At 47.3% G+C, this 16,004-nt stretch overlaps 2 protein-coding genes across 5 annotated transcripts in view; one reads left to right on the plus strand and one right to left on the minus strand.

The window, feature by feature from the left end:
- Positions 1 to 16,004, plus strand: part of TG (thyroglobulin) — a 241,004-nt gene that overhangs the window by 159,245 nt on the left and 65,755 nt on the right. The gene's annotated exons all lie outside the window — the stretch shown is intronic.
- The window catches only part of SLA (Src like adaptor), an 81,793-nt gene that overhangs the window by 7,320 nt on the left and 58,469 nt on the right, over positions 1 to 16,004 (minus strand). For 3 of the 4 annotated variants that reach the window (XM_073230162.1, XM_073230161.1, XM_073230163.1), the window contains exons 3-6: positions 13,120 to 13,217; positions 4,412 to 4,511; positions 3,535 to 3,621; positions 798 to 901 (exon numbers count right to left, since the gene is read on the minus strand). In XM_073230162.1, the coding sequence (XP_073086263.1) occupies positions 798 to 901; positions 3,535 to 3,621; positions 4,412 to 4,511; positions 13,120 to 13,180 (352 nt within the window). In that variant the 5' untranslated portion in view covers positions 13,181 to 13,217. Of the gene's footprint in view, positions 1 to 797; positions 902 to 3,534; positions 3,622 to 4,411; positions 4,512 to 13,119; positions 13,591 to 16,004 lie in introns of those variants that run through there. The other variant, XM_073230160.1, reaches the window with a different exon arrangement.

Here is a 16,004-nt window from a genome sequence, read left to right on the forward strand (position 1 = left end):
AGTACATCCTATACACCATGCTCAGCACTTTCCTACTGTTAACCCCATGTTATAGATAAGGTTATAGATAAGGGAACCCAGGCTGGCAGAGCGCAGATGGCTCCTCAGTAATCCACCAGCTGAAACGAGAGTTCAGCCCCTTGCTCTGAAACACAACAAGGAGCCTCACTATTTCATTTTCACTGACTTGCTCAACATGTAGGATTTAAGGAAGTTATAATGGCCAAGATCACAGCCAGTAAGAGTGTACATCTTGCCCTGGTTCCTAAACGGTCTGATTTCACTGAAGGGCACAGTGGGAACTAACACAGGGCCTCCTCTGTAGCAAGAGCACTACCAATATTATATTTGAATAGCACCATGACCTTACAGGGAGGGGTTTGTGCTCCATTTCCCAGAAGAGAAAACTGAGCTCGGGGAAGTAAATGACCCACCCAGGTCACAGAGCTTGAGTGCACAGGCTTGGCCCAATCCAAAGCCTACACTCATGCCACCAGAGTGGCCTATGCCTGGCATTCACTTTTCTTTTCAGCTGATGGGAAATTTCCCAGCAGAAGTTTGCAGGGCGTCATGTGGATTGGGCCTGTGGCATTGCCCCAGCAGGTGCCCACTACCTACTGCTCATCCTCTTGTTTTGACGCCTGCCTCCTTGGCAGTGTGTGGGCTACAGGGAGCTCACCACATCGGATTGCTTTGCATGTGTTGTGGGAGGAGGGAAAATGAATGAAAGGAGTCAGCCCGAAGCAAAACCTGCTTGTCTGACTGGAGCCTGGGAAGATGAGTGGCAGGCTGCTCACCTTTCTTTGTCTCACTCTCTCTGATCATGAAGGAGCCGATCTTCGTCTCTGGCAGCTGCAGCAGCTCCTCAGCCTTGTCTCTGCCAAGCCCCTCAAACAGCCAGCTGGGAGTAGAAAGACAGCCATGAGTATGCTGGCATGCCCTCCCCTCAAACAGACAGGGGGGATGCAGAACTAAGAGTGGGGTCCAGTTAATAGAAAACCATCAGAATCAAAAAGAGGGCAACCAACCATTCATTCATTCATTCATTAAATCTTTCAAGTAAAATTTCCAAGTTTCTACTGCATGTGAGGCACATTACATTGGAAAACGAGGACACAGAGATGCATAGAGCATCCCCTTTCTCAAGTGCCAGCTGGACTGTACCCATTCTGTAATATGAATTATATGAACATTCTATAACGAGCCCATTTTGAATCCTTTATATTGCCTTCTTGTCTCCTCTCTTTTTCAACACATTTGGAACACAGTTGTCACTGCTCTATGCGTTTACATGTATTTCTTGCTTTTTTCACTTACCAGTAAAAAAAAGCAGTTGTAATGCTGCAGTCCAGCTTTCCAATGGAATGAACCCCTTGCAGAGGAGAGCTGGCACTTTTTTGAAGACTTCAGAAAGCAGCTCAGCACACAGAGGGATCTGTGTTCTATGTGAAGGGCCCATACTCATTTGTCAGAGCAGCCTGGGCCAGATCTCCGTGTGGCAGGAAGGGCTTTGTTATCAGTTGGCTGGTGTGTTCTCAGAAGCAATTGCACATTCCTTTTTAATAGCCTCTGCATTTTAGTGAACAGGCCCTGGCTTTTACTCCTCGGGCCTAAATTAGCATGTGCTGTGGCAAATGCTCACGCTGTTTCACATCCTCTAATGTTACCCATGGCCTGCAGGAGGGGACATGGAGGGCTGGCTGAGTGCGCCTGAAGCACTATGTGTGAGAAGGCCCACAGATTGTCATCGTCTACTCTGTATCTATGTTCTGGTCACCAAGAGCACTTTTATTGAGATCAGGATTATGCTGGATTTGGCCTAATATTTCAACAATTCTCTTAATTCTGCACAGTGTATGGCATATTAATTATTTTAATGCATATGACAAACATTCATCCTTCCAAGTCCTTACATGAAATTCCACTTAGAAAAATGAAGACAATAAAACAGTAACAATAGCCATGTATCAATACTAATTATGGGTCACATACCATATTAAGCACTTGAAACTAAACCCCAAATCAACCCCCTAAAACAGGTAGTGTTATCTCTTTTTCACTGATGAGGATACCGAGGGTCAGAGTAAACAGGTGATTTGTCCAAGTTACCCCAAGTCAGCAACTGATAGAGATAGAATTGGAATGCATTGGGACTTCCAATTCCCTAACTGCTGCACAGCTCTCTTCCTAGTCTGTATTTTAAGAACACTTACTGGGTCGACTAGATTAGCAGCTCCATAGGGTGGTGATTACCTCTTACTCATCTGAGGTTCTCACCACCCTGCTCCTACCAGCACTCAGCATGACGTCTTTAACATGAAGGCGTTGATGCGTGTTTGCTAAATGAATGAATGACTTGGTGACACAAAGCTGACTTAGAGGGATTATGTGACTCAGATCTCTGACAGAACATGACTCCCATAGCAGCTACTACCCCACTTGTGCTCACATTTATCATCCTGAGCACAGGAAAAGCATTTAGTGTTCATAATCAAAATCAGCAATATTGTAATTAAATGCACCAAATTATATTCTTCAAAATATTCAGGCAGTTATCTCTGCTTCACCTGGTGAGAATGGGATGTGCAAAGTCCTTCTCTGAATGTAAAGAAATTATGCCTTTAAATGAGAAATGGTGCTTCCCTCCTTCCTTCCTGTATGCCAAAGTCTGGCCTAGGTAGCCTGACATGAGGACACTGGCTCAAGAAGGTTAAAGAACTTTTCCAAGGCTCTACCTTGGAAGTCAGGTTGCTTAGCCACACATATACCAGTCCAGGTGCGCTGGCATCCATGGCCACCCTCATGCTGCGTGGCCTCTTTGCACAACTGCAGGGGAGGCAGCGGGCTGGTTTTCTCATCGGCTCTGCCTGGTTAGTTAGCATTCCTCCTTTTCTGCTTGACTTCTCTCTTTGTCAAGTTGGGTACGTAAGCATTTTTGGCAGTAAACATTCTGTGTTCTGGATATGATTTTATAAGAATATAGCTAATATGTATGAGTGCTTACTGCAAAGCTGAGCATTGTTCCCAAAACTATCACTCTATTATCCCACCTCCTTCTCCTAACCACACTATGCTCTGCTCATATTGTCAGATAATATCATCCCCATCATTCTATGTTATGATGTCTATTTAACAGGCGGAGAGAGGAAACCAACGTACAGGATGTTAAGTAGCTTGCTCACAGTCACACAGCCAGTAAGCGACAGGCAGGATTTGAGCCCTGTCAGACTGACTTTTTATCTGCTGTATCCTATGATAGCAGCTCCTGAATATTTATTGCCATGTGCCAGGAAAACCACATTAGTGCTGACAGGTCTAACTCCCTTCATCTTACTGATGGGGAAATTGAGTCCCAAGTAGGGGAAGGGGTTAGCCCAGTTTGCACCCTTCCTTATAGACGGAGCTGAGAGTAAAGGTGACCCTCTCGAGCCAATGCTTGCCTTTCCACTGTACCATGCTGGAAACCCTCTGTTGAAACTTAATGTCACTTGCATGAATATGATTCTTTACTGATGCTGCTTAAAATGTACTCACCCATGGTAAACTCTGGCCACACATATTCCAGGAATATAACTCTCTCGACCGGTGCTGAGGGAAATGGCTTTCCACCAGCCCCCTTCACTGTAAGAACAAGAACAGATAGGAAAGGATGGGTAGGTAGGTAGCAAAGCAAAATGAATGAGAGAACAGAGTAATCAGGTTTAACCTGGGGCATGCTGGGACATTCCTTTTTTAAGATTTCTCATTGCCCATGTTGACCTGAATTTCCCCATATGAAAATTTAGTTTTTCAGTATATCCTTCCATTCCATGCTAAGCAGGAAATCTTCCCACATGCCGGCAATAGCCCCTGGCTGGGATCAGCAGCTGATGCTTCTAGCTGCTGTGCTCCAGTTGGAGGGTATATGAAAGTAAATGCTTACTGTGAAACTATAACCAAGGTAGTGTCATATGTCTATAGCCATGAAAATTAAAGGGGCTTAGGGCCTCTATTTATTCTATAGCCTATTTCAAATCATAGCAAGATTACAGGAGAGAAGGCAATACTTTTTTATCATCACAAGTTTTTTCAGACCCCTGGGTGTTCCTTTCTGGGTCTGTATTGTTATATATTCTCAATACTGCAGGGGTTAGTGGGGCCAATAAGAGAAGCAGAAGTTGGATCAAAAAGGATCTCAAAAGGCAAGTAAGGAATTTAAATGTTGTCCATCAGGCAATGGGGAGCCACTGAAGATTCTAGAGCACCGGCACCACTAAGGAGGAGTAAGATCTGCTATATGAGCCAAATTTCTCACTTCACATAGGACCAGGGCCCATGTGGAACAGGACAGTTATAGCTAAAATCTAATGATCACAACCCAAATCTAGTTCATTTTTTGGAGGGCTATAAAAGTTTTGGAAAACTAACTCACTCAGAAATCACTCGTAGTTTCTCCCCTCGGCGAAATATTGGGGGGCTGATGTCAGGAGATGGGTAATCACTCAGCACAGCCAGGAAGTCACTGTCCAGTCCTGCGGAACAAAGGCAAAAGGGTGTTCTTATTCACAAGGAGCTACAAGGTGACCCCAGAAAGGGAAGGTGCAAAGAGGGGTCCCTCCTGGGGACTCGGTAACCGGAGATGTCCCAACTACTTTGAAACAGCAATCGATGGCAGCCCTGCTGTCTTCAGGGTTGGTGGCCTGGAGGAACCCTGCGGGGCAGGAGATCCACTCCCATTCGCAAGCCTGCCTTCTTGGCCTTGATGTTCTTACCTGAGAAACGAGGATCCAGAGATCCTTGAGCTGAAGTCACAAAGTCTGGCTTCAGGGTCTGCCGCTGTGTCTGTTAATCCATTAGGTCCCAGAGTAAGAGTACCTACTAGTCTCGATTTCTCAATCTTTAAGATGGACTAATAGAACCTCATTCCTTATAAAGTGTGGCTGCACATAGTGAATGACAAGGTGCTGCAGAAACATCCCTTCTTACTACCGTCACTTCAGGTTCCCTCCTGGGGCTCACAGGCCCCCACATGTGGCACATATGGGCATGGGGGGTGTCGGAGTTAAGCTACATGAATTCCGAGAACCCACCAGGGCTGGGCAACACTAATTCTCAAGCTCAACAAAGCACTTCTCTCTTGTAGAATATAAGGTGCCACGTTGGAGGTCTGTTTCACAGGGACTTGGTGGAGGGTGGGGTGGAAGAAAAATTAAATACTTTTCATCATATATGTATATTGAAAGTAATTCCGGTGGTCTTGACATGGACAGTATGCCATCTGGTTCATCTGAGTGCAGCTTACTATGAACTAGAGATAGAGTGATAACATGTGAATTTGCTTTTTGGCACTAAGCAAAATCCTTGTGTCCCAGCCTTAGTGATTTGCCATAATTCAGCGCATTAGATGCAGGGTAATACTGGGGACATATTTGAGGAGATAATATACCTTAAAAATGGGCAATGTAGGAATGTTTGCTATGACATTGCATTTAGCACTCCATCTACTAACTGGTAATCTGAACTCAAATTTCTGGGTAACGTATCATATATTCATTCATTCAGCAATTATTTACTGGGCCAATCACCTACATGGGCCAAGCACAGTGAATGAAGTCTCCTTGCTTTAATGGAGCTTATTCCAGAGAATACACAAATTAATTCCATGAGGGGCTATTTCCTGCCCCCTCCATCCCCAGGAAAATCTGGAGATACTCCAGCACTTGGGCATGGCAGGCCATGTTCTAGGATCCAGAAACACCCCTGTGCTGGGACCTGTAGACCCTGCCCCTTAAAACTCATATGTCCTGTAGTGTCTGGCTCACAAGTCCTGGGACCAGACTAAGTCAGAAGAGGGTTTAAGCATTGGAATGAGTCAGAAACAAGTGCACTCAAATGTATAGTTCACTTGGGGAACCTGAGTCACAGACACTAAGCAATGTAATAGCAAGTGTTCCTGGGTGTGAAATGGAAACCAAAAGTGAATCATGGTGGCAGTAGTCCCTGAAAGGGGTCAGGACTCATGAGAAGGGATGACCTAGTGAGGCCTCTGACCTTCCCGGGCCTGTGGGGAGACCTCCCTCACATTCGGTTTTGCTGAATTAAAAAAGGGCTTTTTGCTTGTATAGCCCAGACCCCACCCAAATAATTAAAGGTATCATTACTGTTGGGCTTGCAACCCAGAGTCCCACGTTCTGATCAGGAGTGCACCCAGATTTTGCAGGGCATGAAGCTTATGCAATCTGGAGGTCTTTCTTCAGAAGAATGATGAGAGCAACGTGAAATTGCAAATACAGAATCAGGTTCCGGTCCTGGGAAGGTGCCCTTCCAGGCAGGGGGGCCTACTGCGTGTGGTTTGTGCAGCTCCCTGGTAAGCCCACTCAGATTCCGAGCCTGACTCTGCCACTCTGCGTGTGGGTGCATCCTTCCCCCCTCGGGCTGGACTGGTCTGGAAAATGAGGGATTGGAAAACTCCTGCACCATAGAAATCTGGACAGATAGCCCCCAAAGTGAAAGTCGCACTGGTTAATACGGTCGCTGCCGTCTCTGGAGCAGTGTGACAAGCTGCTCTGTTTTCCTCGACCTGCCGGATCCCCAGGACTCAGAGCCTGCGAGCTGGCTGTGCCTCCCCCACCCTCCCAGGGTGCCAGCTGGGAGCACGCTGCTCTCCCCTCCCTCAGCCTTCAGTCTCAGGGCTCCCACTATGCCCCACTCCTCCCGGGCCCCTGCGTTTTCCCTCTGAAGCCATTATCCCAGGCCTGTTTCCGTGTGGTGTGACCTTAGGGCTTATACCTGAGCTCCGGGAGGAGCTGGCTTGTGGCGTGACGCCTGTCCCAACAGGGACGCTCAAAGCAGGTTTATTGAACAAAAATGTGACGAGGTCCTTGTGCTACTGGGCCCTTAAAAACTGCCCTTATGCTGTGTTTTTAAAGTGACTCAGGAGAAGGAAACCTGAGTTCGGGTGGGCAGGATGGTAGGTGGTCATCCCAGAACCAGTCCTTTGTGAAAAACAAGTGTTGAAATGAGAGGCAAAGCATTTGTTATCTGTGACAATAATAGAACCTTGAAATAAATTGTGTCTACAGAGCAGCTAGGGCTTTGATGTCTGACTCATGATTAAGAGTGTGAAACCAAATAACTGTACTTCTTAACGTTAAAAACAGAAATAAAAACAAAAACAAAATCCCATTCTAAAAGCAATTGTTTGAACAGGGGAAAGAGGCTCAGGGTTCTGGAGAGTTTCAGTATCACAATAACAGAGTTGAGCTTCCTGTGGAATTTCCATAATATGTTGTTGTAGGTGTAACATTTAAAATTCACTGAGAAAATCTTGTGCTGAGGCTTTTGCTTAAAGGTAACAAACAGCCCTTATGTGGTGCTTTGCGAGGGGTTTCAGGCCTGTTGCTATCATCGTTAGCACCGGTGTTGAGACATGTCGGTGGGAGGCCCTCTAGTGTGGTGTGTACTTCTGTGGGAAGGGCAGCCATTCGTTCTAAACGAGGTCCCACGCCAAGATCTCATCCAAGTCTTTCCTGAATTTTGTTCCTTACGGTGAAATAAATGCAAGGTAGGAAGTCTTTAAGTTCTCTCGTCAAGTTCAAATACATTATCATGTACTACCAGAGTCCCTGGCTTTGTGGCAAGGTGCACATTTGAATTAAATCAGATAAATGAGTAATACAGAGGAGAGACATGCTGAGGAAATAGGATTATTGCAGATTTAAGATAAGGAAACAAATTAAATGAAGAAATGTATGTTGGGCACAAGGGAAGAAATCCAGAGAGAATTTTTGGAAGAGAGAATGGGCTTTGAAATCAATCAGACCTGGCTTAAATTTTGCCTCCACCAGTTAATTGTTCTGCGATTTGGGGAGAGATTTATTTTTAACTAACCTGAGCTTGAGTTCTTCGTGTATAAAAATGGGCAATATCAAAAGCTACCTCATATGATTGGGTCAGGGTTCATCATGCGGCCTGTATGTGGTGCCTGCCTCAAGCAGCGGCAGCTGACACCACTTTCCTGGGATGGGGTGGAATTACCACGGTAAACCTATATGATCCAGACTGATTTCAGCCCATAGTGTCCTAATTTTTGAAAAGCCTCCAGTTGTGTAAATTTGAAAGTATTCATATCTTATGAAAACAAACTCCATTTGGTGAGAGCAGATGAAATTCAGAAGGCCAAATATTTGCTGGTAGCTCAACTCAGAAATGAATCAGACTTGAACAAATGTACTGAAATATAAAATAGGAAGTGAGTCCAAAAAAGGGAGGAGACCCAGACGGCACTTACTAGCCACAGACACTACTTGGTTGAAAGAGGACAGGCCCTTTTTTGCATTTCTATTCATTGGAATGTCTCTAACATTGCTTTTTAAATGCTGGACACCTTTCAGTAGATCCCATTTATAACCTTAGAGCAAAACCAGCCATTCAGTACTTTCAGTGTTCCACACAACCCTACAGAACATATATTCTTATTTAAAAGTTGAACAACCCAAGGCTAGGAGAGCTTTAGTGACACATGCAGAGGAGAGCATGAGGATTTCCAAGCTAACAGTCACACCGCTAAGCCGCATCACTCTCCCTGGCACGCGTTACCAGACCCTCTCCAGCTAATATTTGCTCCTTGATGGGCTGGGACAAAGGCTGACTCCCCATGAGGCTTCAGAGTCGGATCAAGCTGCTCAGTGAAGTTGGTGGACAAGGAGCTAAACAACCCAGTGATTTCAGCTTCGGGTATTGCATTTCCTTGAGTCCTGCCCAAACGCACGGCCTCAGGAGGGGTCAAAGGAGGCCTTACCTTTAGTATCTTTTACAGGAAATACGTACTCACAGACTTAAGCAGTCAGGACCAAGCAGACTGGCCTGACAGAAGGTCTGCTGAGCTCTGTCGGTCACCAGGAACCACAGGTTATGGGCTGGAAAGTGAGACACAGCAGTCCAGAAAGTTGTTTTCTGTCCAAAACCTTGTATTCCCCCTCTGAAAGATGGGGCAGATTGGGATGGAGTAGAGCCTGCGGCTCTTAAGTGGTGATACAGGTTTGTGGAGAGGGTCTCGCCGAGAACATACAGCTAGTAAGTTGAGTGCCCATCTCAAAACCAGGTAATTTATCAACAGAGGATGCAGATTCTGCTCTTGACCACCAGCTCTTCTCCTTGTCATAGCTCAGATCCACTTACACTTCTACTTACCAAATAATGTTTTGATGTTAATTTGTTTAAAAAAATATTCAGTCCCATTCTAAGCAATGTGAAATTGTGGTTTTGATGAACTAGTTATATTTTGTATGGTGTCCATTAGATGTACAAAAGTTGTACAGTCAGTATAAAAAGCAGACTGACCACGTTCCACCTGAAACCATCTAATGTACCCACAGTGGGATGAGTTAAGATCCAGATGGGAAACGTGGAGCTAACCTAAGATCTGACGCGGGCTCCTGTCTGTGGCGTCCCTCAGAAGGCCCTGAGTGTCCGTGTCCTTGAATCTGGTGGCCACAGTCTGCCTCACTCTAGAGAGCATTCATCCCTTCTCAGAGCACACGAGCCTCTTGGAAGTCTTTCTCCAGGCATATCCTGTGGGGGTGAAGGGAGGGACTCTAGATTCAGGCCACCTGGCTTCAAATCCCAGCTGTCCCCTTCCAACTATATGGCCTTGGGCAAGTCATTGAACTTCTCGTGCCTCAGTTTCCTCAACTGCGAAGTGACAAAGGGAATAGTGATTCTCTCCTGCGGCTATTCTGACAATTGAGAGTTGATGTACTTAAAGCATTTGGACTTGCGTCTGGCATACTATAAACACCAAGTAACTGTAATTATCCCCGTTTTACCAAGGAGGACAGAGGGCTCCTGAGGCGACACACTGATGTCTCTCATTGCTTATTGTTTGTTAGTGTAGAAGCAGGATTAAGAGATAAGTCTGTGGTCTGCAAGCCTTAGAGAGGTTCAGATTCACCGGGGGGCTCGTGAGAAATTTGGCATGCTGCTCCTGTCTACCATCACCAGATTCTGATTATCAGGTCTAGGGCCAGGCCAGGAAATCTGCATTTTTGACAGCTTTCTAGGGAATCTGACATAGGCGGTCTGAGAACTACCTCTGAGAAGTGCCAGGCTGGGTCTGAGACCTCCCTGCCCCTTCTAACTCCTCACAGTGCCCGCACCCCTTCTTCCCATGGGGTAGCACCCCTGATGCCGTGTGAATGCACTGCTGAGTTCTCCCCATCCTCGCCCAGGAGGGGGTCGCACTGCCGCCTCTCCCAGTGAGAGCTCACCTTAGGTCAGAGCGCTAAGAAAGTAAGCAGGGGGAGAAAGGAGGTCAGGAGAGGAAAGAGATCAGAGCAGCGGGACTGAATTCTTTTTTTAAGGTAGAAATATGCTCTTTCCCCACTACATGGTGGTGCTTGTGTCTGGCGCAGAGTAGGAGTCTGAAGCATGTATATAATTCTAGAGAAAATGAATTTATTTGGGCTGATTTAGAAACAAGTCATAAAATCCCCAGTTCTACCAATTAAAACTTTTTGAGGGGATGGCCATTTAGACAGCCTAACACAGTCAGATCACCTGCAGTGGAGTTAGAAGAAAGTGGTTTTTCATTTATCAGGTAGCGACTCTGTGGCTGTGAGGGAGGATTGTTCATTCCGATCCGCCTTTGAGGGCTGCGCCCCACCTCGTGCGGGGCCGAGTCACTTTACCTAAGGTCGTAAAGTTTCCTGGGACATGCCAGAGCTCAACAAGGTCCTTTGCCTCAGATCTGCCCTATTTCCAACAAGTCCTGCTACCTCTCTGGGTTTTGTGACATTAGTCCCTGGGAACTAGGCCACTCAGGAATGTTCTAGAACTAGTTGAGGAGAAAACTGATGGGCAAAGCCATATTCCAAAGCGCTCACAGAACCGGTCTGGAAGAAGAATGAGCTCCTAAAAGCCCAGAAAGCTTATTCACCTTCAAGTCCACAGGCTGTCCCTGGCCCTGCAGGGCCCTGAGGGCTCTTGGCTGTCTACCACTCAGGTGACACCACAGGAAGCTCTAACTGTGTTGGCCCACAGCATTGCCTCCCAGGTGTTAGGCACTAACTGAGTGAGTGAGCGTGAGTGTTCACTGAGTAGGTGCTGTTGCATGAAAACCTGGTCTCCTTGCAGCGTTTGTATGGAGACTAATTAATGCAGCCTCAACTGCACCACGGTCTGCTGCCTTATGCAAGTAGGTGTCAGAGAAAAGGGGAAATCAAGTCAGGACTGATCACAAGGGAAACTTTTCAGAGCTGGGGGATGGAAAAGCCACCGCCAGTGCTTGATGTGGTTGCCTGGATCACAACTGGGTACAGCCTGGGGAATTCTCTTAACAAGGGGGTGGAGGGCTGGGGAGACCCCTCTACCTCCTTTTTAGAGGTGACCTCCCACCCACGCAGTGGAAAAGAGAAACTTATTTCATGACAATTTGCATTTAAAAAATAAAGGCAAATGAGTAAGTCCTTGGAGGCCCATGTTTTCATGCGGTTTGCTCAAGCAAACCGCCCCCTCTGCCCCAGTGTGAGAGGTGACAACACAAAATGGATTCAGTGAGAGGGTGCCTCCTGAGCCTGCCTGTGTTAGTTTTCTAGAAGTAGCCATGGGCTCAGGAGGAGGCTATGGCTTGAGCTGATTTGGAGAAGGTGAGAGAAAGAGCCCAGGCTCTGTCCTGGCAGCAGCAGGCACATCTAGTTTGCACGAGCTTTGCATGGGAGATAAAGGGCCCCTGAGACAAAGGCCCCCGAGAAGCGCACACTCTCTGCTCACCGCATCATGTGGTTCCACCAACTTTGTCCTGGGGAGCTTGCTATTTGTTTTTTCCCCTTAGGTTTGGGGAGGGGAGTTGCTGTGCTGGAAAGGAGAGCCACTAGAATTGCCTTGCATCTTACTTGAGTCGGGGTCGGGACAGCAGGGCCTCTGCACACCTGCTGAGGGGCCATGAGACCATGCAGAACCTGGGAGTGTCCATTTTGGAGGAAGTGAGGAGGTAACTCCTTTTTTAAGGGGCCACAGGAGTCATGGGGTGAGCAGCAGACAGAGACAGGGCACCTGGCTCCCTCCACTCTCACACTGAGCTGCAGCTCGGTGGGCACTGTGGTGGACATCTGTGCATGTAGTGCAGGGCTGCAGAGGGCATGGGGACATCAGGCAAGGTCACTCTAGGAGACGGGAACCAGGCCCCAAATGTTGTGATGCAAGGTAGGATGTGGAAGTGTCCCAAGGTCCCCTGTGACTCACCCTGGGGACACTGATGGATTGCCTGACCTCCTGACCATAATCTTCCCAACTCCTTAAATTAGGACCTACACAGTGTGCCCCCCACTGCCCTGACTAGAGAATAAAGGCAAGGGCGTTAGAAGCCAGCAGTGCCACTGAAGCCAGAGCTTGATGGATTTCCCTCTCAGCCTGTGCCTTCAGCTTGCTGATATCCTCTCCCACCTTGCTGGCCAATCTCTGAAGGACTCTGTGACTTCGGGAGTCTAGCTGAACCCGGCATCTCTGGAAAAAGCTGATTTTTCTCATCACTGATTAACCTGTGACATGGTACCCTTCCCCTGTGATCCTACCAATGGGACACAAGGCTTCCTTTATTTTCAGGAAGATTTCCTAGGGCTGTTGGCTAGCTTCATAAATTTATACTGAAACAGCCTTTGAAAAGTAAAAACTTGACAATATTATATACCAATGAAAATATTATACCCATGGAAATAACTCTATCACAGGCTGGCAGGGTGTGGTAAGCAAAAGCCTTTATTTCTGAATCAGACTGGCCTGGTTAAAAATCAGTGGCCTGTGTGGGAAATCTGACTCCACAAATAGCTAATGACACAGATTACATGTCCTCTGTGGGCCTCAGTTTCCCCAACTAAAAAATAAAGGGATTGAAGCAGCTGCTTTCAAAGGTCCATCCCAAAATGCCAGCCACTCACCATCTTTCTAGGGTGCCATTGCTCAAACTTCTTAAATATTTAATTATGAAAATGTTAACTACAAGCAAAGCGAGAGAGACAATTGTAATGAGCCCCTTACATACCCATTGCCCTGTTTCAGTAATTCTCAGCACCCCCCATCACCCCATCTTCTTCTGGGGTTCTTGTGGGATAGAGTTAAGAATCACTCCAAAGAAGCCAGACTTACCATCAGCGCTGGGCAGAGGCCTCTCGGGAGGTGGTGGGGTGGATCGCATGCTGTTTCCCATTTCTCGCTCTCTCCGGGCTGTCGAAGATGCTCGAAACCTATGGCACAGGGGATACACTTGGAAAGTCAACCACGCGCTGAGCCCTCTGGGTGGAGAATGACCCAGTTTAGAGTACATCATGGATCATTTTGCAGGCAGCCCACTTCTTGAAAGGCGGGTGTTTTTATGTGAAGATGAGATTCGCGAATGTTGGTTACATGTGTGCCGCTCTAGCTCTTTTATCAAGGGAATGACAGAGAAAAACCACAGAGAGGGAAGTTGCTAGCAAGTGCTGTTGGTGGCAAAAGTTTCCATTCCTGCGCCCGGGTTGACAGAGCAGCAGCAGGGTCTGTGTGAGGCTGAGGGAGGTCTCTCCCCGCCCTCAGCCCAGCCCTCAGCCCCAGCCTGGGGCCTGGGAGCACTTGCTTTATACCCAGAGGAGTTGCATAGCTTTATACCCAAAGGGGTGAGCAGAGGGCACTTTCTGTTTCAACTCTCCCTCCTCTGTTTGAGTTTGTCACCACATTCTAACAAACGGTGAGAAAGGAAACCTGCGTGCGCTGGCTGCACGATTCACAGGCTGCACCGCACCTTTACGTCCATGGTTACCTTGGATTATTGTAAAACCCCTGCCTCCTAACTGTACTGTGCACTGGAGGAACTGAGTATCAGAGAGGGTGAGGATCTTGTCTTAGGTCACAGAGCATGTGATAGTGGAGCTGAAATTTGAACTACTGATGCTAAGTCTCCGCTTTGTTCCATAACGGTTCAAATTCTGGCTCTGCACATACAAACAAGGTGAACTTGGGTAACTTAACTTTCCTGCCTGTTTGGGGGAACAATAATAACACAACATTGGGTTATGGCTGCAAAATTAACAGAGGGAATGTGAAGCCTTAGAACAGGCCCTAACATAAAATACATGTTAGTTGTTGCCAGTTATGGTGTATGTTTTGATTGTTTATTATGATAAACATCCAAATTCTGGGCTCTCATACAAGCATTTTAGAAAGGAACTGAGATGATTTCAGAATAAAAGTGTCCTCCCAGGTTGCCTGGCAAGACCCTTCCTGCAGGCTGGGCTGGCAGGTTTTATAGCATCACCCTAGCTCCAGGGGGCAAGAATGGGTTGTCTTTGTCCTCAGCTCCTAGCCTGGTGCAGACACTCAGGACAGCACACCTAAAAAGTGCTCAAAATCCGTGCAGGTGGAATGGCCTGGAGCCTCACTCCCTGCAGCCCAGCAGACCCTCCCAAGCATCTGGGGTTCTGGGGCCAGAGCCAGTGCCTGGAGAATGGCAGGCCCGGGCGATCTCACCTGCTTGACAGGAAATGCATGTGAAGCCCATCTGAGATATGTCTGGAGAAGAAGCAAAGCAAGGGTCTGTGCCTCTGAGAGCTGGCAGCGCCACGTGAAGCTGTGCACCCTGAGGTGTGCACAGGTGTCCCTGGAGGCCCCCACTACCTCTGTCCTCCTCCCAGCGTCTTCCTGGAGCCCACTCGTCACCCCGACCTCTCAGCCTCCCTGTCATGTCCATCTAGGAGGCCTTTGGACTCCTAGAGGGAGCCCTCAGGACAAGCTGAGGACAGGCCCTGGCAGGGCTCCCAGGCTGAGATAAACCTGTGCTGGCCTCCTGCCTCACTCTCTCAAGTGTCCCCACAGCATAGTGCACTGTGCTGTCACTTGACCCCCCTAATGATGCCCCTCTGTTGCCTGCAGCGACTCTTGGCATCAAGGATCAATTAAAGCCCAGGAATTGTGCCTTTAACCTGCCCCCAGATGGCCCCCTTGGGTGTCAATTCTCACTTCTCCAGACATCCTGCATGCCCGTTCCTCCCACTCTGTCTCCTCTGAGCCACTTCCAAGCCCCAGCTCCAGCCCTGTGTACCCCTCTCTCTGTCCTTCACATCACAACTCCTGAACAGTTGTGGGGAGAAGACTTTGTTATCTGTCAAAGTGAATTCTAACTTTGCCCCTCTTCCCAACAAACTTAGATTTTTCCAGCCATCATGTGCTATTTGGGGGCATTCATGGAATCTAGTATGGGAGAAAAAAAGACTGCATTTTTCAGGTGGGAAAACTGAGGTCCACCCAAGAAAAGAAACATACCAGGCTTGTGAGGCGAGAAAGGTCAGGTAGATCCCGGGAGTCTGGGTTCTTCTACTGAGACACACTCCCTGTGCCTGTGTCTTGTTCTCTGGCCTCTTCTGCTCTCTGGTCAGTAGGCACACACCCTTAGAGCCAGCCCACCATGTCAGACAACCCAACCAGTCTCAACAGCCCCTTATAGTCCCCAGGAAAGAGTTAACTTATCTGGAGGAGGCTTTCGTTTGAGAAGAGTGAAGATGCCCCCAGAGAATGAGAGCTAGAGACTCCCTAATGAAATGACTGAACAATTTGATTTAATCTGTGACAGTTTTGTGCAGTGGCTAGAGGTGTGAGAGAGGGTAGAAGAGATGTAATTGCTTCAAGAAGCAATAAGGAAAGGGCGAAAGAGAAATGAATTAATTAACACTGGCTATGAACATTCATGGTTTCTTTCACCCTTTTCTTTGTGATGTCAAAGAATTACAACTGGCATTTGCCTCTTATTCCCTCCACGCCTCTCCACTCCCAGGTTTGGAACAGCAGTAGCTTCTTTCTGTAACCTTGGGCCTTAGTTTACTCTTCTGAAAAATGAGATGAGTGGAAAAGGTGATCTCCAAAGAGGGAGATATGCTTAACCTGGAATCAAGACTCAGCGTCTCTTTGAAAACTGTTAATAAAAGAACCATCATCACTTTTCTTATGAAGTCCCATTAGACAAAATCTAAACCTTGTCTTTATATTCTTTAAGATCAAGAGAA

Source organism: Manis javanica, chromosome 2, assembly GCF_040802235.1.
Source record: "Manis javanica isolate MJ-LG chromosome 2, MJ_LKY, whole genome shotgun sequence".
NCBI lineage: Eukaryota > Metazoa > Chordata > Mammalia > Pholidota > Manidae > Manis > Manis javanica.